Genomic DNA, 20,993 nt, shown 5'->3' on the forward strand with positions numbered 1-20,993 from the left:
TCGCCTGCCTTGCCTGTTGACAATACGATTGTATTGTTATAAATAAGTGACAAAGTGTTTTATAGAGTGTATGCACAACGTGCTGTTCTTAAGATCTCATCTATGGATGCATGATATTATTCCTGCACACAGGTGTGTGTTCTTGGTTTTATTAAACACACAGCTGCAGGTGAAGCTCCGAGACAGAAAACCTGCTGATACAGAATTTAAAGATAAAACACACTGTATGAATAATATATTCAGGAATATTTTTCCTGCAGTAAATCCTAATGGTTAATGACAAATACATATATATATATATATATATATATATATATATATATATATATATAAAAACACTCAAGCCTTTTTCAGACTGCAATTTCACAGCAACGCAGCAACGAAGCTCCGCCTTCATGACGTCTTTGAACATTCACATTGATTCTGCAATGGTGGAAAATTTCCCCATGTTATTCCCAACTCTCTCTCTCTCTCTCTCTCTCTCTGTCCCTCCCTAAAAAACTCCACTTTAGGGCGCGGTCACACTGGCCATCCGTTCCGTGCCTGAGCACGCTTCAACCCTAAAGTCCAGTCTACTCGTCCGCCTGTTTGTAAACTGAGCACGCTTCATAATAACATAAAGCGTGCATGTGTTGTATTGCGGTGTCATGTACAAGAGGTGATCGTGCTTTTAGGCACGGTTAGTCCTGTGCAGTGTGACCGCGGGCCGTGACGGCCAGCGTGGGAATGGCACAGCGGGGGGCCAATCGCGCTTGAGTACAGCACGGTACGAATGGCCGGTGTGACCGCGCCCTTAGAAACCAGTGGGTGACATCACTGTTACTTACGTCCATGTGTTACACATTCTTTGGTACAGTCTCTGTTATCTTCTCATTGTATTGCTGTTACTGAATATCACAGCGCCCCCTTGTGGTTCAGTGCTCTTTCCGTGTGAGTACGAGTCTGGATGTTGACCTCCTGACCCCCTCTGTGCTTTCAGGGGCTCGGCCATCGCCCGGATCATCGGGAGGAACGCCACGGCGCTGCAGCGTTTCGCCTCCACGGTGAAGATGTGGGTGTTCGAGGAGAACGTCGACGGCAGGAAGCTCACCGACATCATCAACACGGAGCATGAAAACGTCAAATACCTGCCGGGGTACAAGCTGCCTGAGAACGTGGTAAGAAGGAGGAGGAGAGGGCGGGGCTTAGGATGCTGTTTTTATGAACTTATTGTTCTCTAAGGGAGCGGTTCCAAACCTTTTTCCCTTTGAGCCTCCTCTACTTGTGTCTTGTTTTTGTCCCCTGCAGGTCGCCGTCCCGCGGCTGTGTGACGCGGCAGAGGGAGCCGACCTCCTCGTGTTCGTGGTTCCTCATCAGTTCATCAGGAAACTGTGTGACGAGATGTCGGGGTGCGTCTCCTCCAGAGCTCGAGGAATCACTCTCATCAAGGTAAGAACACCTCGCACGATCAAACAGCTCCTCGTTATCTTTTATAAATAATATTTTCTAATTATCACCATCACACTCTGTTCACACTTCAGGTACCTCCACCTCCACACTGTCACACACAGACACACAACTCTGAACACATGCAGGCGAGACTCGAGGTGTGATGTGTGTGTGTGTGTGTGTGTGTGTGTGTGTGTGTGTGTGTGTGCGCGTGTGTGTGTCAATCACATCTTTATCAGATATAACACTCGGCGACGTGTTAACTGAATAACAGTCGACCATCTTAAATCTTTCAGCTACTTATTCTTGGCTGTCAGCAGGATCATTTCACACAGTGATACTCTAAGTTTGTCAAAAGTTTTGATACTTTTCTTTACTATGTGTTTAAAACCATACAAGCTGTTGTTTTAATGATCAATAATATTGACAAAGCTTTGAAAAGAACTAAAGATCTTCAGTTATGTTTTTTTAGCAAAAAGAGGAACAGAAAATAAAATCATCGAGAGGCCAAAACGCCAACTAGATAAGGCTTGTTCCACAACAAAGGTGAATCTTTGTTGACTTCCACATGCAGACAGTTTGCCAGGCAGGTGCCAAACACTCATGGTTAGCTTGTGCTAGCGTGCGGTAGCTTGCAATGTCGGTTGGCCCGCCCCCCCCAACGGCCCCCCATTTTTGCCTTTATTGTAGGGATAGGATAGTGGATAGAGTCGGAAATCAGGGAAAGAAGTCATTTAAGGATACCTTTCCGATATAAAAGGACAGCTGTCATTAAAAGTAACACATGAAGATTCCTTCAAGTGTTTGTGTCGGCGTGTCCCCACCCCCCCAACACTGTAAACCTAGAGGAAACACTGTACACACTACGTCTGGCAGTAAGTTTGCGCTTCTTGGGGCGATGACACCAGGAGGCAGGGCTCGGTTTCAATGTTGTTTATAAGGTACTGCTTACTACTGACTCCACCTTTAACTTACAGCATCTGAGAACGCCACACTGTTGGTTGACTCTTTTCAGAAAAAGTTCCAGATTGAAGTCAGACCTTTTTTCTGTATTTAACTAAGGCATAAATTCTCAGATGCTCTAAATCTGAGAAGTGTAGGCTATTAGAAATGGATTTTGGGGGTCGGGGGGTTCTTCAGAATATTCTACCTGATTGGCCCTTTTCAACATTATGAACCTTAAAGTCGTCTTTTTAAAATTCTGCCAGAAGCCTCCACTGTTTGGAAACTGGGTGTCTCTTACATCTCTGAGAAAACGTACAAGATGCTGGGTCAGAAGAAGAAGCAGTGAAAATGAGTGTTTGCTCACTTGTCTTTCAGGGTATAGATGAGGGTCCTGAGGGTCTGAAACTGATCTCTGACATCATCAGGGAGAAGATGGGGATTGACGTCAGCGTCCTGATGGGAGCAAACATCGCCAACGAGGTGGCTGCTGAGAAGTTCTGTGAAACCACCATCGGTGAGAAGGACACACAAGGAAGCTTACATTCAAGAAATCTAATAATGAAACAATCCAAAAGAGTTTTTAACAGAATTGTCATCATATAAAACCCTTTTTTTGTCCATCAAAGAATCATGGCAAAGATACAAATTTACAGGGCACAGATTACCTAGCATTAAAGGTCACATATTCTCCTCCTTTTCAAAAAGTTTAAATAAGTCTCAGAGCTCCACAAAACATGTGTGTGAAGTTTCTTGTTCTAAATCCACTCTGATCCTGTATTTGATCATGTCTATAAACCCCTCTATTTCAGCCCTGCTCAGAACAGGCTGTTTCTGTGTCTGTACCTTTAAATATGTAAATGAGCTGTGTCTGACCACGCCCCCTTCTCTGGAAGGGCTTGGGTGTACTCGGTGCTTTCTTGCTCCATGTCCTATTGTTTACGGTGAGAAGGCAGACTCAGAGGGCAGAACAAACACCTAGCTGTGGGAGTGTCACCCACCTGGGGGAGGGGTTACTGCCCTTTGTGATGTCATGAAAGGAAAATCTCCAAAGCACACATTTTCCCCAAAAAAAAACAATCTTTAAAAACAAAGAAAGAAGAGGATGAGACAACCCAATGAGAGCCAACGAGAACAGACAACAGATGCACAGTAATATGGTGTGCGAGGTCAGGCTCCTCCCCCACCAGGAAGTACTGCAGAGTTATTTTATGGGTTTGGTGAAGAAACTTTAAAACGTTATCTCATCTGTTAATGATTTCTGTCCAAGTCAGTTAGATTCTTATGGGGTTTGTGAGACCCCCCTCAGAGCAGACAGGACATTTTGTGTCATAAACAGCAGTACAAATATTCAAAAAACAACATTTAGCAATAATGTAATAAAGTATAAAATCCTGATGTGGTGTGTTTGTGCAGGCAGCAGGGTGCTGGAGAACGGACTGCTGTTCAAAGAGCTGCTGCAGACTCCAAACTTCAGGATCACTGTGGTGGACGATGCAGACACAGTGGAGCTGTGTGGAGCTCTGAAGGTACACACACTACTACACACACACACACACACACACACACACACACATACATACATGAAGCCAAGGAAACTAACAGCACTATGTGTGTAGTATACGTCAATAAGGGTTGTTTGTTATCAGAGCATGAGAGGAGTAAAACAATTAAAATTCAGATTTATTTGGGGGCTTTTTTATGCCTTTATTTTAGAGGAAGGACGAGAGAGAGAGAGAGAGAGAGAGAGAGAGAGAGAGAGAGGAGAAACCTGACAAACCTGCAGCTCTATGGGAGAAAAGTAAAATGTTTTTTATAATGCAACAGAAACTATATCGATATAAAGAATACTGTCTTATCCTGTAGAGAGAGAGAGAGAGAGAATTGTGTGAACACAATATTGGAGATGCTTTTAAAAAATGGAGAGAGGTTAGAACGTAGAAAGGTGCAGACCGATGCAGAGCTGGATAAACACTGAAGCTTCAGAGTCCACCACATGGTGACCTGCGTGCACACTGACTCTAGGGAGGAGGGGGCGGGGGGAGACAGCTGTCTACAATGTTTTAAATTTGGACCACAGTACCAATCTTAAACGCTATAGGTGTCCGAGTTACATATTGCTCTTTTAAGACTAAACGAGGCAATCTCTCGAGCAGAGACAAAAGCCGATGGTATAAACGGTTTGATTTAAAAACAGGCGGAGTGTGGGAGAGCCGAACATGTGGACACAGACTGTTCAGAGTTCTTTTGGAGATGGGACTGAGAATACTGAGTCTCCCCTGAGCTACAGCTGAGACCTTAGGACAGCCAGAAGCATTTAGTCAGAGGATCACCTGAGTGTCCTTGTCAGAAGATGTGGTTTTAAAAGGTCAGACACATAAGTAGGAGCTTCTCGGTATGTCAGTAAAAGAATCTTAAAATCAATCCTCACACACACAGGGAGCCAGTGAAGAGAAGCTCATGTTTCTGTTCAGTGGTTAAAAGACGAGCTGCAGCGTTCTGAACGAGCGAAATCATGTCATGGAGGGAGCTCTGGCTTTTTGATCAAAGTGGAAATTGATCACTGGATCAGTGTCTCTGCTCTTCACCATCTTGGTTTTCTGGAGCAAGAGATGAACTTGTTTGGACGAGGGAAACAAGGGGTATGCAAATGAATTAATAAGGTAATAGTAGTGCTGCTTGATTTTGCCTTTTTGGGGGAAAAACGTAACTCCTCCCTCTCTCAGTTTATTGTTCTCGATGTGACGGTTTGTCCTCACCGTTTCTGTCAGAACATCGTCGCAGTGGGAGCCGGTTTCTGCGACGGGCTGAAGTGCGGGGATAACACCAAGGCGGCGGTGATCCGCCTGGGACTGATGGAGATGATCGCCTTCGCCAAACTCTTCTCCAAGAACGGCTCCGTGTCCACGGCGACCTTCCTGGAGAGCTGCGGCGTGGCCGACCTCATCACCACGTGTTACGGCGGCAGAAACCGACGAGTGGCCGAGGCCTTCTCGAAAACGGGGAAGGTGGGAACTGTTTCCACTCTGACTCTTTCAACTTTTAAGACATCATTCATAAATAAAACTCCTCTCTAATAAACCGTTTTTTTTACATTTCTCCGTCCGCCCGCCTGTGCTGCTCTCAGAGCATCGAGCAGCTGGAGAACGAGATGCTGAACGGTCAGAAGCTTCAGGGTCCGGCCACCTCAGCCGAGGTTTACCACATCCTCAAACAGAAGGGCCTGGTGGAAAAGTGAGAGAACTACACTCTGTCTTCATCTCTGCAGTCTTTTCATAACCATGGGAATCCTTTTTGATAATTCCAGCAGAACGCTACGATACTCTCATGCAGCCCTACGAGCTCGTACACCTATCTACTGATTCCCGAGGTTTTTTTATTGAATAGAAGACGCCACCCGTCTGATTTGTTTTCATGGTCAAATGTGAAAGTTAATGTCTGCAGGTGGATTACAGGAAAGATCAGGTTGTAGGACAGGGGGAGGGACTACTAACCTCCAATTTCCACACACTCTGTGCACGCCGCGGTCCGTCAGTGCTACTACGCTCTGCTCAAAGACAGAATATGACATAACCCCGGACAGGAAGTCAGAACAGGAAACGCACAGAGCATCCGGTCAATTTCAAAATAAAACACAATATACGGACTCCTGATCGTATTTTATCAACATTACGTCATAATTTGCACCGAACAAATAACAAATCATCGTCAGAAAGACAAAGCAACATGTTGTTTTTGCACGTTTTAAAAACCGTGGCGCTGAAGAAATATGTGGGAATTGGGAGCTAGACACTTTGCTAATTTGAAAAAGAGACACAAAGAAGTGATTAATAAAACACGATATCAGAATCAGATCCTGATTTTGACATCTCTGTGAGTCTCTATATAGAAGTGATGCAGACAGAGTGAATGACTAACTGTTTGACCGGCCACACATCACTCTGAAAATGATTTTATTGTATTGATTCACATGTATTTTTCAAGATTTTAAAGTGGGCGGGGCTTTGATGGATAAGGATTACTCAGACATGCTTCATCCTGCCTCTTATGTCTCGTCCTCCTCGTTGTCTGACTGTGTGCGTTCCTCTGTGCAGGTTCCCTCTCTTCACAGCCGTCTATCAGATCTGTTTCGAGGGGAGGCCGGTCCAAGAGATGATCTCCTGCCTGCAGAGCCACCCGGAGCACATGTGACACCTGGGACCCACAGAGAGTGGAGGTGGGGGGGTCAGCGTGAGGGATTCATGCACCAGTGTAACTTTGAAGTTTTGAATTCCACACATGGAGAGGTCTGTTTTTAAAACGTTGGGTCAGCTGGGTCTCAGATATTAACTAAAGGTGTGCCGTCTTCACACCTGACCGAGATCATGATCTGACCTCCCAAATGTTGAGTCCTTCTATCTATGAAAAAATGATGTTTTAACTTTATTTTTTGGAAATGTTCTCTCTTTATCTTCTCTGTTTTGTAAGACAGCAGCTTGTCCCCGAGTCTTTACAAGTCATGTAAGAAGGTTTTGTCAGTCACAGCACGGTCTTATCCTGCAGTTAAAGATTCATCAGTTTGTTTATATATCAACAGACAGAAGAGCAACTGAAACTCACAGCCATAACCAGCCTGACTGTGTCAAACTGATGGACTTTAACAGCAGCGTGCAGACGCGATATTCTCTGAAGATAAAGATATTTACTTGGAGTTTCACTATTTCATAACCTGACCAGAGTTGTTGTGATACCACAATGATAATCCTCTTTTTGCTTCCCGTAAACATGACACATGGGATATCAATCCTTTTTTTTTATACTAAAATTAAATTAATAGGTAACCAATTTTGGGTATATTCATGTTTTTAATGATCAAAAACTGCAGGCGACCTTCTGCCAACTGTCTAAATGGCACTAAGACATTGCCAATGTATTAGTGCAATACAGACAGTGTTTACATTTGTTCCCAAAATATAGGGTTTAGACTGGTTTTACATTAATCCTTGTCAAATGTCATCCATAATCCAGTTGAGATGAGCAGTAAATCTTAATGAACCTCAGCTGCTTTCTCTCTTTTTCACTCGTGGCAGCTCTTGTTTTAAAAATATTAATTATAATCTGAAGTTTTCTTAAAGGTCACATATTATGCTAAATGTTTTTATAACTCTAACATGTGTCTCTAGTCCGTCTATAAACCCCCCAATGATGAAAAAAGTCCATCCTCTCCATCTTTTGCCTGTTCCACTTTTCAGAATATGTGTGCTCAAACAGGCCGTTTGGAGAGTTTCCCTTCATGACATCACAAAGGGCAGTAGCCCCTCCCCCAGGTGGGTGACACTCCCACAGCTAGGTGTTTGTTCTGCCCTCTGAGTCTGCCTTCTCACCGTAAACAATAGGACATGGAGCGAGAAAGCACAGAGTACACCCAAGCCCTTCCAGAGAGGGGGCGTGGTCAGACACAGCTCATTTACATATTTAAAGGTACAGACACAGAAACAGCCTGTTCTAAGCAGGGCTGAAATAGAGGGGTTTATAGACATGATCAAATACAGGATCAGAGTGGATTTAGAACAAGAAACTTCACACACATGTTTTGAGGAGCTCTGAGACTTATTTAAACTGGATGAAAAGAAGTTTAATATGTGACCTTTAAAGATTTGTTACTTTTTGATACTATCAATCATTAAAAACCGAAATCTATCAAGTATCAACATTTTGACAACTTAACAAGTTTGTATTCATGTTTTCACTGACTCTCAGGTAAACATACAGTCATTAGTAATAACTGTGTTTATAAAGATGCTAACACTATATCCTTCAGTGCACATGTAGTTAATAAAAATGGCCTTTTTAACAGATTTAGGATGTCTTGAGTGGACCTGCGTTATCAAACCTGCCATCTGTAATCAATGCCTTTCAGAACACCAGCGTACATGTCGAACATATCGGGTTTGTAGCTGAGAGATTTTTCCTCAAACTGCAGAGAAGAACTGTGTGATTCTGTCCTTCAGTGTTCAAACAGGGACGCTCATAGCTCTTCAGATGTCACTGTTTGTTTAAAGTCCTGCTTTGAAGAGACACGATCTGCTGTGTGGTGGAAAGTTCCTGTTAAAAGGTTTTAGAAAGAACGTGTGTGTGTGTGTGTGTGTGCTCGTTCTCTGATTTATGTTAAAGGATCTCGTCTTGAATTCAGTTTAAGATTGTTATAGATAGGATCTGGTAGAAGCAGTTCAGTCATCAGGTGAAGAAGTTGAACTTGTTTTACCTTTTGCTTCATCGTATCGGGTCGTCGTCTGCCAATTCTCATTCCTCTGTTTCCTCCCTCCTCATCTCCTCGTCTCCTCCATCCTCCTGACTCTGATCTATAAAGTGATATCAGCCACCAGCTAGCAGGTTGTCTCATTTCCTAAAGAGCTATTTTACCAGTTATGAGAGGAGGTTTTGTAAGGAGCTGTAGGCGAGGATTCTCAGGTGTTTTAGACGTTTTTCCTGCACCTGTGATGGACAAAAAAGACCTGAAACAGCTTAAATAAACACACCATGTCTAGACAGAAAACCTGATGTGTTCATCAGAAATCCTCGCTCCAATCTGAGAGGTCACTACCCCCCTGAAAAAAAGGGAATTTTGGGGATGTGTGCTCCCGTTATCTAAACCCACCTGCAGTAAACAAACATTTCCTTCTTAAACTTTTTACATGCACACCACACAGACCTTGGACTGATGTCATCAGAGAGCATCTTTAGTGTTCACCTGTTAAACCTTCAGTGCTTATTATAGTATCTTAACAATCTGGTGTTTATTATATTCTAAGAGACTTAATAAAACTTCTCGTGTATGACTTGTGTCTCAGTTTTCTTCAAATTGGCAGCTTCAGTTCTTTCTGAGTAACGTCTTTACCTGTAGGTCCATCGCTCAGTGTTTAGTAATGTTCTTGTATTTAATCACACTTTAAACCTGTATATGTTTAGGGATATAAAATGTTTTTAAAAAAGCCCCGTTTCCACCAAGCGGTCCGGTTTGGTTCAGTCCTGATCTTGCTTGCATTTCCACCTCCAAGCGTTCCCTTACACATCACTAAATCACAGCGGAGTGACAAAGTGTAGACTGCCAAAAAATCCAACAAAGAAGAAGAATGTGACACAGTTAACAACGATTAATGATTCCTAGGAAAGTCTTCAACTCCGAAGCAAAAACCAAAATCAGCCTTGAAATGACTCTCTCCAAATCTGCGTCATATTTAAACATGCTGTGTTTTGTGTTTGTCCTTTATTAGCTGTCGCACAGGAAGTGAAGATTCTTTCGACCAACCGACTGATTGCAGTGTGTCTAGCTCCACCCTTCAGGGTCTGATCGGTACGCTTGGCAACCCAACAGAAGGGTGCCAAAAAAAGTAGGCCGATATTATCAGTTATTTTGGTAACCCTTCCCAACTTTTGACTGTGGAACGCCTTTAAATGTGTACCGTACCAAACCAAACTGAACCAGACTGCTTGGTGGAAATGGGGATTTATATTGTTGACAATGTCCAAGTGGTGATATCAAAAAGGACCAACACATGTAAACAGACTTTACAAGTTCACATGTGGTTCTAAGAGTCAAAGATCGTCATGATGGGATTCAAACTGATGCTACTTTACGCTGATCTCATTTTCTGAGTGGATTATCTTATGTTCATGTTTATCATTGCTAACTGTTTAAATAAATGCTAAAAATCTGCTTTTAAAGTGAGTTCATGTGTTGAATATCTTTTCAAGAATAAATAAATAAATGAACTTCACAGACTTATCATCGGGACGATTTAGAAGTGTATTCCTGTATCTCCTCGTGTTGCTCATATCTCTGCATTGATTGGTCTGGTGTGAAGATGTCAGAAGATCAGTATGGATTCTGACTCAAATTAAAATTCACCGTTTTACACGCACCTGCCTTTAAAAGAAATTCATCAACATAATTTAATAAAGTTTATTTAGCACAATTCAGCAACAAGGTGATTAAAAGTGCTTTACACCAGACATCAAGACGTCATGAAAAAGAAAGAAAGAAGCCATTAAAACCTTAAAAGAACAAAAAGAAAACAGCTAAAAAAATAAACTAAAATATATGACAGCAGTTAAAAAAAGAGTAAAGGTTACAGTGCAGTTATAGTAAAAAATAGTGATTAAAATAACAACATTAACATTGTAATTTTAACACTGCACCATAAGTTATACGTATGGAAGCCCATTTCCGCCAGTTAAAAAAATAAAAAGAGATAATAAAGTCATAATTATGAGATAGAAAGTCGAAATTATGAGATAATAAAGTCATTTATTATCATTATCTCATAATTCTGACTTTATTATCTCATAATTTCGACAAAGCCAAGTTTTCATTTTCATTTTTTTAACTGGCAGAAATGGGCTTCCATATATACGGCCATAATATTTAAGCTTAGGCCTATATGTTTTATCTGTTTTTTTTTTTTTTGATCTTTAAATTCTTATCTTCTTTGGGGTTTTAATGGGTTGTTTCTTTCCTTTGTCATTATACTTCACGTCTTGGGTAAAGCACTTTACACTTGCTTTGCCTTGACTTAAAGTCCCTGTAAAACAAAAAAATATATGTTTTTTAGTTTTTTATACAAAAGAAGAATGTATTATTAACCACCAGGCCAAATTTCAGCAACGAAAAAAAACGTATAAGTTTATAAAATTAAGCTTCAAAATCATGAAAAATGTAACGTCGCACGCCCCTCCAGCAGGTGGCGATAGAGCGCCTGAGAGCTGATCGACAGCCGCGATTAACCACCACAGAAGAAGAAGAAGAGGAAAGATAAGGTAAACAGCTAAGCTAACAGTTGTGCTGAGGTCAGACAGTCACCTGTATGTCTGCTGTCAGTGCTCAAATCAACCAGCACACTCACCTTTACCGAGTTACGAACTCTGGATGTGTCACATATGAAATGCTAACACTGTGATGCTAGCTGCAGGAGCTAACGGGAGCCATGTTTGTTGTTGTCATTGAGTAGAAGTCACACAAGTTAGCAAACGAAGCTAAGTTACGACATGCTTCAATAATAAACGTTCTTAAGTTGTTTTTGAGTTAGTTTGAAGGAAGCTTCATGAATCCTGAAGAAACCTTCTCTGTGCTGCAGACAGATTAATGTTAACAGTTTGTTTTAAATGTTTTTATGTCTCAGATCTGCTGATGGACCAAGTGATTTAAAATCTCCTCTTGATGACAATCAGCAGAAATGTCTGTGAACTGTCTCCTGAGACACACACTCAGGTATCACTGCTCACACACACACACACACACACACTCAGGTATCACTGCTCACACACACACACACACTCAGGTATCACTGCTCACACACACACACACTCAGGTATCACTGCTCACACACACACTCAGGTATCACTGCTCACACACACACACCATCAGGTATCACTGCTCACACACACCATCAGGTATCACTGCTCACACACACACTCAGGTATCACTGCTCACACACACACACACTCAGGTATCACTGCTCACACACACACACACACCATCAGGTATCACTGCTCACACACACACACCATCAGGTATCACTGCTCACACACACCATCAGGTATCACTGCTCACACACACACACCATCAGGTATCACTGCTCACACACACCATCAGGTATCACTGCTCACACTCACACACCATCAGGTATCACTGCTCACACACACCATCAGGTATCACTGCTCACACACACCATCAGGTATCACTGCTCACACACACCATCAGGTATCACTGCTCACACACACCATCAGGTATCACTGCTCACACACACCATCAGGTATCACTGCTCACACACACCATCAGGTATCACTGCTCACACACACACACACCATCAGGTATCACTGCTCACACACACACACACCATCAGGTATCACTGCTCACACACACCATCAGGTATCACTGCTCACACACACACACACCATCAGGTATCACTGCTCACACACACCATCAGGTATCACTGCTCACACACACACACCATCAGGTATCACTGCTCACACACACACACCATCAGGTATCACTGCTCACACACACACACCATCAGGTATCACTGCTCACACACACACACCATCAGGTATCACTGCTCACACACACCATCAGGTTTATTATACATCAGCAGGTGTTGAAAGAGAACAAGAACATCGTACTGAAGTTCAAACTTTAACTTGGATGATTAGAAATAAAATGACTGGTCTATAAATCTAAAAGTAAGCTTCACTTCCTCACATATCTCTCTTTTTCTTTGCAGGTTGAAGAGGAAACATGTAGCTGCACATTTCGTCCCTCACAGATCTCTGTCAGGAGCAGAAGCTGTCAACGCTCTCAGACCGTTTTATTTCGCCGTCCATCCGGACTTCTTCGGTCAACATCCCAGAGAACGGGTACGTCTCCAAACTTTAGACCGACACGATGTTCCTGCACAGTGGGGAAATGATGGACTCCGATATTTAGCACGACTCGGAATAAATATGAAAGAGAAAATGAAAAAACGTATTTTGTTCCTGCACGTTGCCTCTGTTCTGTTCTCTTAACGATTGCAACCTGTGTGAGCATATCTACTCTAGAGGGGGGGGGGGGGGTGACAGCTCTCTGTGATATTTGGAATGCAGTACCAATTTTAAACACTAGGTGTCGTTTTGCTCCTTAAAATTGTTCATATTTTATAAACTGAAGGACGATAATATAAATACACGTAGCAGTCGGAGAATAATCCCAGATCTAAAGTCTGGTTGGTTCTTTAGGGATTAAATCGTCGTAATGTAACGTGTAGATGCTGATGTTAGAAATGGTCTAAAGGATCGACAGAAGTCGAGAACTCTAGTCCTGAGAAGTCAAGAGTTTTAAAAAGTTTAATGTGTAGAATCCCTGAGTGAAGCTGCTGTGAGTCAACAAGACTACACCGACACATGCAGAGGTTTTCCAGGAAGTATAAACCACCCACTTCAACGTTTTGTTTTACAGGAAGTGAATGAGAATTCATTAAAGAGGTTAAATGGTTACCTTGACAACCTGCAGAAGCCCGGCTCTCGCTCTCTTCAGCCCATGAAGCTCACATTTTACGTCAGGGACACAGGGGACAGCAAGGACGAGCAGCCCGACCTCCTCCCCGCAGGTTTACACATTCTTTAAAAGTATCCGTCTGTAATATTTCTGAGATCTGTCTTTAGGGATCTAACCGTCCCTCCTGTGTCCTCAGGGTTCCGCTCGGTCAGTTTCACCCTGCAGACCAGCGACGTGTTGAGCACGGTGGTGAACGTGTTGAAGTCCTGCAGTCTGCCCGTGGAGCACATGAAGGGACTGAAGGGAGGTTCACAGACGGCTAAAGGGGCACCTGTGGCGGGTGTGCCTTTCTACAGACCCATCAGATGGGACAAGAGCTACTACAGCTTCACCGGCTTCAGGGACCCGGAGCAGGAGCTGCAGCAGGCCCGCAGGGTGGAGCCCACACTCAGGTCAGAGTCAGTTTTTAAAAACCTTTTCATAAAAATCTGTCAATGCCTCAGAACCACAGAGACACGGTTCATATTTCTGATACGCATGAAAAGACAGTGTTTTTTTTTTTTTTTAAGAAATGAGTTTTTGAGGGGGGGTGGCTTTTGGCCTTTACTTGATATGACAGCAGATGGAGTAGGAAACCAGGGAGAGAGAGAGAGTGGGGAATGACATTCGGGAAAGGAGCCACAGGTCAGAACCCGGGCCGTCCGCTTGAAGGACTGCATCCTCTGTACATGGGACGCGATCTAACCGCTAGGCCATCTGTCCCATACGACAGTCTTCCTAATAAGGTTATCAAAATGTATCAATACTTTTTGGGTCATTAAAAATGAGGTACCAAATATTTGGTGTTAAGAACTTCTGTTTTTGTTTTAGTGGATCCAAACAGGTATCTTGGTGTCGTGTCTAAATTTAAAATAAAGTCAGACAGATCCTCCGTCACACCGCTGACACTCACTGCAGAATGTAGACCTTAAAGTGAGGAATCATGTACAGTATGTTTATGTTGCCAACCGGGTTCAAACCTTAAAAGACTTGCAGAGGTAGACTTTGTTGTTGTTGTTGTTTTCACTGTTTTTAGATACACTATATAGAGTACAGACTATGGGACATATTTGTGAACTGATTTGCAAAATGAGAATAAAAGTTTTTGTCATGTTTTGATTAGACTTTATGACTTCATGTTGCATCACTCTGTTCAAAGCCACCAGACTCCATTGACAAAAACATGAATTTAACGTCACAAAACATAGCAGTTACTGATGAACCGCTGCCTTCATCAATTAGTTTATTTGTGTGTTTAACGATTATTGTGTTGGATGTGAACTTACTATTATAAAGACAAAAGTCAAAAATGACACAATGAAACTGATCGATTGAGGCAGCAGTAGATCAGTATCTGCTGTTTTCTGTCACATAAAATGACTGGTTTTGTCAATGGAGTCTGGTTGCTTTGGAGAGAGTGATGCAACAGCTGTTTTTGGTTTTGAAATATTCTTAATATTTACCATCATACCTTCTAGTGCACGAGCTTGGGACATGTTTGCATAAGACGACCCTTTAACTGTAGAGTGTTTAAAAGAGGACTCAAGTATGATCAAACTTTATCTATTTCCAATTTCTGAGCTGAGCAGCATGTGAGCTGCTGTGCTGGAAACCAGTGACGCTGAAAGATAACACATTAAAGTGCAGGTCTGTAATGTCGTCATGTTCACCTCTCCAGCTTTTGGCTGAGAAAAAACGAGCCCGAGGCCACGAAGAAGTACAGCGCCAGTCTTCCTCGCAGAGACGAGCTGAGCAGACTGAAGGAGGAGCTGTGTCACAGATTTCACCTCTCTGACATCAGGTAAACTCACATCTACTGAGCCTAAACCAGCAGGTCAGCTCACCTGTCGGAACAGTCTGGGATGATGATGATGATGATGATGATGATGATGATGAGGCTGTATGTTGCAGGTGGCAGCGCAGTTGGGGCGTGGCTCACAGGTGCAGCCAGCTGCAGAGTCTGAGTCGACTTTCTCAGCAGAACCCCGAGGCCCTGATCAACCTGCAAGGTGACAACAACAGAGTCACCTGGGGACAGACAGCTGTTTGCACTCCGAGCACACTGATCCATCCACACTGTCTCTAAAGATCTCTAAGCTTTCCCATCCAAACATATGCAATGCGACCCGTTTGATTTTTCTCACCTGCTTCTTCAGGTGTTTTTATTGCGAGATATTGGAGAAACAGAATTGTTATAAATGTGCAAAGCGTTGAACTCTCCCTTTATCCTCCTCCAGGACACGACGTCATGTTTGCCGACCAGTCAGGGATGAACGCCTCTGGACACGTCATGTTAGGAACCATGGATGTCCATCACCAGTGGACCAAGGTGACAGAGCTTCACATCTCCTGCTCATGTTGTCTCATATCCTCACATTTTTCTGACTCCTCCTCCTCCTCCTCCTCCTCCTCCTCCTCCTCCTCCTCAGCTGTTTGAGCAGCTGCCCAGCTACCGCGCCCTGCAGCAGCAGACCGACTGGCTGAAGGAGCGCATCAGCCTCCTCGTGGGGGGGACTCAAGTGGTCCACAAGGAGAGACTGGGACCGGTTCAGCTTATCGCAGACCACTACAGCACCCTGAGCACCTTCCACAAGAGCCTGCTGACGGGACCCCTCCGCCTGCACCCCCGCAGCCTGCAGGGCCTCACCATGCAGCTGGAGAAGTACGCACACACACACACACAGACACACACACAGACACACAAAGCGTCTCACTAATGCAGCCTCACACTCGACATACTGTTGTGTTAAGTATGATACCTTTGTGTGTTAATCACAGTGACCGTTCAAAGCCCAGTCTTCATGAGATGGGACACTTCCTCATCCCGACAAACTGCGACCCCCCAAAGCTGCAGGTCTTCCTCCAGAGCCACGCCCCCGAGGCTCGACAACGCACACAACGCAGGAAACAGTGAGTCACACACACACACACACACACACACACACATCACTTCTTTCTGGAGAGATCAAACACAACACAGTCTTCTCTCTAACATCTTGTTCACACTTCCACACTCTGATTCTATCTGGAGTTTTCTGCATTAAGTCTAAGTGAGCTGATGTGAGAAAGGCAGCAGGAGATAATCAGGAGAATTCACCTCGAGCGAGTGGGAGGGGGTGGTGATGTTTATTCCCTGTGACCTGTGCACGACCATAGACTGTCTGCATGCAACGGTTGCGATCTCTTTGCACGTGATTAAACTCCATTATTGTGTTCTCTGCTCTTCTGTTGATATTTTGATTCTGTCAAACTACTCAGAGCATTTATGTCAGGGGTCTCCAACAGGTAGGTTTTAAGTAGCTCTCCTATAGGTTGACTAACTGTGTTAAAAAAAAAATATATATATATATATATATATCTGACGACAGTAAATGCACCTCTTCCCACTATCTATATATTTGGCCCATGAAAACAAGTGTGAAGAAGTGATGTTTTCTTGAACCTTGATGTGAATTTAAGATTATTGATAAGCATTGGCTATGTGTACAAACAGTAGCTTAAACAAGCCGTAAATAAATGCAAGCGATTTGAAGTAGCTCTTGGCCACTTTCAATTTTTCAAAGTAGCTCTCAGATGAAGAAAGGTTGGAGACCTCTGATTTATATAATGGCAAACGTTTTCATTATAGCATCGTATAGCGGACTCTGTTGCTTGTTCCACCACTTATGCATCACTATTTTTATGTCATAATCTCCCCCCCCCCCCTCCCTTCCAACAGGGATAGTCCTCCACTGTGAGGTGCATGTGTGAACAACCAGATCAGGAGGATTTCAGGGGCAGTCCTCCTGAAATTCTCGAGAACATTTCAAGAGTGCGTTATGTAAAAACGGCTTCAATGACCCCAAATTACAAAACTAACCTTGAGGAGAGTAAAGCCAGTTTATCTCTCTCTCTCTATATATATATATATACTGTATATATAACCCTTCTGACACAAAGCTGGCAAAGAAATCTAAATCTTTAGGTGTGTTTGTCCGACCTGCAGAGATTCAAACCACTGTGTTTACATGCATTTTAAAAGTCAAGTTTTAGTCGGACTGAAACAATAAATACCTTTTCTAACCTCATGTGAACGTTCTGACTCTGACTCCTGCCTCTGGGATCCGTGTGTCCTCCTGTGTGCAGGCTGCAGGCGGAGGAGGAGTCCATGCTGAAGCTGTGTCTCCACACTCTCTCTCTGAGGAGTCTGTCCAAGGAGCCCAGCGTCTCCTCCTCTCAGATGATCGCGTGCTGTCAGAGGCTCGCCGAGCAGCCGTCCCCCCTCCTGCAGGGCCTCCACCTCTGTGTGTCCCACTTCTTCTCCGTCATGCAGGACGGGGACCTGTGCATCCCCTGGGACTGGAAGAGCTGAGGAGGACTCTCTGACAGCTGGTCTGCAGGTCGTAGAGCTTTAGATGTTTGATGTTCCTCGGATAAGACGTCAGGAGATTTTTTTTTTTATCTGAAGGGAAACCTCTGGAGGAAACAATCATGTGTTAAACGGTCATTAAAGCTTTATCTCCCCTGCTGGAACGGACGGACAGAGAGGAAATCAAGGGTTCCCAAACTGTGGCCCGAGGACCCCCTCAGAGCTCGCACAATGATTCACAAGAAAGGAAAGAAACGTTTCTTCTGCACTGTATTAATATTCTATAATTCCCTCTGAAACATTAGACATCAGAGCTCGTCAGTGATCAGTGTGAGAGGGAAGACTTTCTTTCCCACAAAGGCCAACGAGCTGAACCGTTAGAGAACCAGAGGAAGAAGTGCAATACGACGGCAGATTTGTTCCGTCCACGTTTGAGCGTCTCGATGATCATGATTTGACAGAGTCAGTGTTTGGGTGTGTGATGGGTATTTTTCTATTTAAAAATGTTTTTCAAAGACATGCACAAAGAAGCAAACAGATCCGTAACCCAGGGAGCTCCCGTTGGAAGGTTTAATTTAGCAACAAGTGACATTTCAAGACAACAAGCGAGCATCAAGCCGGTCTGAGGAAGAAGTTGGCTCCAAATGTCGCTTTTTGCTAAATAAATCCTTTAACGGGAGCTCCCTGGTGTGAGGATCTTCTGGCTTCTTTATGCCTGGAAATGTTTCTGAAAGAAGAAAGACGGTGGCACACTCAATGTGAACTAAAATAATCACAACACCAACACGTTCAGCACAGTGTTAAAGCAGTGACCAGCTGAAGGATGTTATTTATTTTGAACAGGGTAGACGCCCCTTCCCCGACTCCTCTCCACAACATCCATCATAAAAACGATGACGCGGCGAACATTTTTAATTAAGCCTCTCTCTGTTCTGACTCCCCGAGAGTGTGATTTGTTGGAGTGGGGGGGAGGAGGAGGGGGGGGGGGGGGGGGGGTCCAGAAGGATATGAAGGGCAGCCAGTGAGATGCAAGCTTGACAGAAAATATGGCAACAATAGCCGAAATCAGGCGTCCTGTGGGATATTACATAGAGAGAGAGAAAACTGTGGTTGGTAGGGAAAGGTAGGGTTGGTCATTTTCGAAAACTTGCATGATTTAGAAAGTAGCATTCCCTCAGTGCTCCGTCTGCACCCACCCCCCTCTCCTCTGTGCTCCCTCTAAAGCCACGCCCCCTCACTTACATGCAGTGGAGATTCTACAGTCTGTTGGGGCCCTAGGCAAAAATCATTTGGCCCTCCAACCAACGATCAGAGCGCATCCTGTTAGATGGACCCCCTTAATGGAGGTTTCCTACCGTCATTGCAGAATTTGCACATTTTTTGGCTGCTTCTTTGGGGCCCCCTACTGGCCTGGGGGCCCCAAGCAGTTGCCTGCCTTGCCTGTTGACAAACAGCGCCTCTGCTTACACATACAAGCGCCATTGGTCCAGAAGCTGACCTCAGCTCATCGCTTTGAGTGTGGGCTAGTGGACGCATGGGGTAGAGAGCGAGCAGGGAGACAGGGAGGCGTGTGATTGGTTCATCAGATTGGTACCTCGTGGCAGACATTGGTCAAAGTTTTTACAGACTTACTAACTGATACAGATGATAGATTTTCTTTGTTCCTTTTTATTAATTTATTATTTTCTGTCAGGACCTAAAGACAATGTCAACCAAAATCTTAAAAAGTGTATCTGGAGAAAATTCCCAACCCTGCCTTATAATGAAAGAGTACATTGGCAAAGTTTGTAACATTGCTAATGTTTTTGTGTAATTCAGACAGCTTGCAGGAGTTTTCCTGCAATTATTTTGGTAACTAAAAACAAGAAATTAACTAATATCGTGGGGCCTTAGACTTCTATTTTTGTCGCTGTGGTTTTCAAACAGGTATGGATAGTTTTATATTTGCTAGAATTATTTAAAAAAAGTTCACTCACCAATCACTGTGTGAGGTGGGCGGGACTTCAGATTGTTACAGAGCGTTATAGAAATGTCAGACGTATAGATAAGAGGAGCGTTTCAGACCGTTAATGATCTAACAAGCACTTTGTTTGAAGCACGATTTTGACCTTGACTTATCAACTATTTATACTGCAGCAGGGCCGGCTCTTGGCTTAGGCCATGTAGGAGGTGGCCTAGAGCGCCACATGCTGGAGGGGCGCCACCGAAGGCACCAAAATGGCTGGAGCCGGCCCTGTAGCCTACTGTAGTTATATTAAACATTCATGTGAATATAACTGAGATGATTGTAATCTGTACTGTGTGGAGACAATCAGAGCACACCCACAAAGACTCTGAATAATGTGACATGTTTGATCCAGCACCAGGACTGGCCTGAGTGATCCAGGATGTGGACTAACGTGTGATGAAGTTTGAGACATGTCATCATCTGTATCCGGTTGCAGCAGCAGCAGCTCTGTACACGTTGTCGTTGGTCCACACTCAACCATGCGCTGTGACGTAGTGTGTTTTGTTACTTATGCTGTGTCATTGTTTGGTTGCACCGCTGAGATGTGAGGTTCATCCAAACGAGTAAGAGTCCAAATTTATGTTGCAGAAATTACGTTTTAACTTCACGTGACCAATCAGTGAACGCAGTGTTTTCTCTCTTGACTAACAGCTGAAAATAACTTGTTTATGTACACTAATCCACAAACAGCAATAAAATATTGTTCAATATGACGAGGCATGTGATAACTGAAGCCTGCACCCTTAATCTACATCTACTGTGTAATAACAGTGACATCTAGTGGTGAAATCTTCAACTACACCACAATGTAATGTGACGATTCTCTATTATTGGACGGATGAAATTATCTCTGCTCAAAGAAAACAAAAGCAGAAGCAAAGACTAAAGTCATCATTCATATCAGAGGGATGTAATCTATCACAGAGAACACAATGTTGACGCTCAACAGCCAGTGAAACCCTCTGCTGCCCCTCATCCTCAGAGGTTTCCCACCTCTCCAATCGATGATATTTCTATGGAGGATTTCACACCCAGTACACGCTAGATGTGATATTTAAAGTGTAACTTCTGCAGCTGGTGAAACATCTCAAATGTGAGTCGATCGTAAACTCTGTCATGAATTAGAAATCACATTCAAACTTGTCTGTGTGTGAATCGAAGAAGAGCTGCTGTAACTCAGTACCGGGTCAGTACAGTGTTACATGTGAGTAGATGGA

The 20,993-nt window shown here is 43.6% G+C and overlaps 2 protein-coding genes across 2 annotated transcripts in view; both read left to right on the forward strand.

Annotated features, from left to right (window-relative positions):
- gpd1l (glycerol-3-phosphate dehydrogenase 1 like) overlaps window positions 1-9,687 on the forward strand; it is a 10,687-nt gene extending 1,000 nt beyond the window's left edge. Inside the window, exons 2-8 of the mRNA XM_065958103.1 lie at window positions 980-1,157; window positions 1,288-1,428; window positions 2,749-2,887; window positions 3,787-3,899; window positions 5,142-5,378; window positions 5,498-5,604; window positions 6,465-9,687. Coding sequence (XP_065814175.1) covers window positions 980-1,157; window positions 1,288-1,428; window positions 2,749-2,887; window positions 3,787-3,899; window positions 5,142-5,378; window positions 5,498-5,604; window positions 6,465-6,561 — 1,012 coding nt within the window. The 3' untranslated portion in view covers window positions 6,562-9,687. The remainder of the gene's footprint in view (window positions 1-979; window positions 1,158-1,287; window positions 1,429-2,748; window positions 2,888-3,786; window positions 3,900-5,141; window positions 5,379-5,497; window positions 5,605-6,464) is intronic.
- A 1,438-nt stretch (window positions 9,688-11,125) lies between these two features.
- Window positions 11,126-20,489, forward strand: tcaim (T cell activation inhibitor, mitochondrial). Its single transcript, XM_020656169.3, has 11 exons — window positions 11,126-11,166; window positions 11,529-11,617; window positions 12,630-12,762; window positions 13,343-13,493; window positions 13,578-13,833; window positions 15,099-15,221; window positions 15,332-15,429; window positions 15,658-15,749; window positions 15,850-16,082; window positions 16,199-16,330; window positions 17,546-20,489. Exons 2-11 carry the CDS (start codon window positions 11,583-11,585, stop codon window positions 17,769-17,771), a joined length of 1,479 nt encoding a protein of 492 aa, XP_020511825.1. The 5' UTR covers window positions 11,126-11,166; window positions 11,529-11,582; the 3' UTR covers window positions 17,772-20,489.
- Window positions 20,490-20,993: the final 504 nt, after the last annotated feature.

This window comes from Labrus bergylta, chromosome 8 (genome assembly GCF_963930695.1).
Source record: "Labrus bergylta chromosome 8, fLabBer1.1, whole genome shotgun sequence".
NCBI classification, from domain to species: domain Eukaryota; kingdom Metazoa; phylum Chordata; class Actinopteri; order Labriformes; family Labridae; genus Labrus; species Labrus bergylta.

What these genes read in the sequence shown, in the direction of transcription:
- tcaim (XM_020656169.3), top strand. Translation starts at nt 11,583, where the DNA reads ATGTCTGTGAACTGTCTCCTGAGACACACACTCAG. An exon ending in GGCCCTGATCAACCTGCAAG is followed by an intron (nt 15,430 to 15,657) that starts GTGACAACAACA and finishes ATCCTCCTCCAG; the next exon opens with GACACGACGTCATGTTTGCC. An exon ending in CGCACACAACGCAGGAAACA is followed by an intron (nt 16,331 to 17,545) that starts GTGAGTCACACA and finishes TCCTGTGTGCAG; the next exon opens with GCTGCAGGCGGAGGAGGAGT.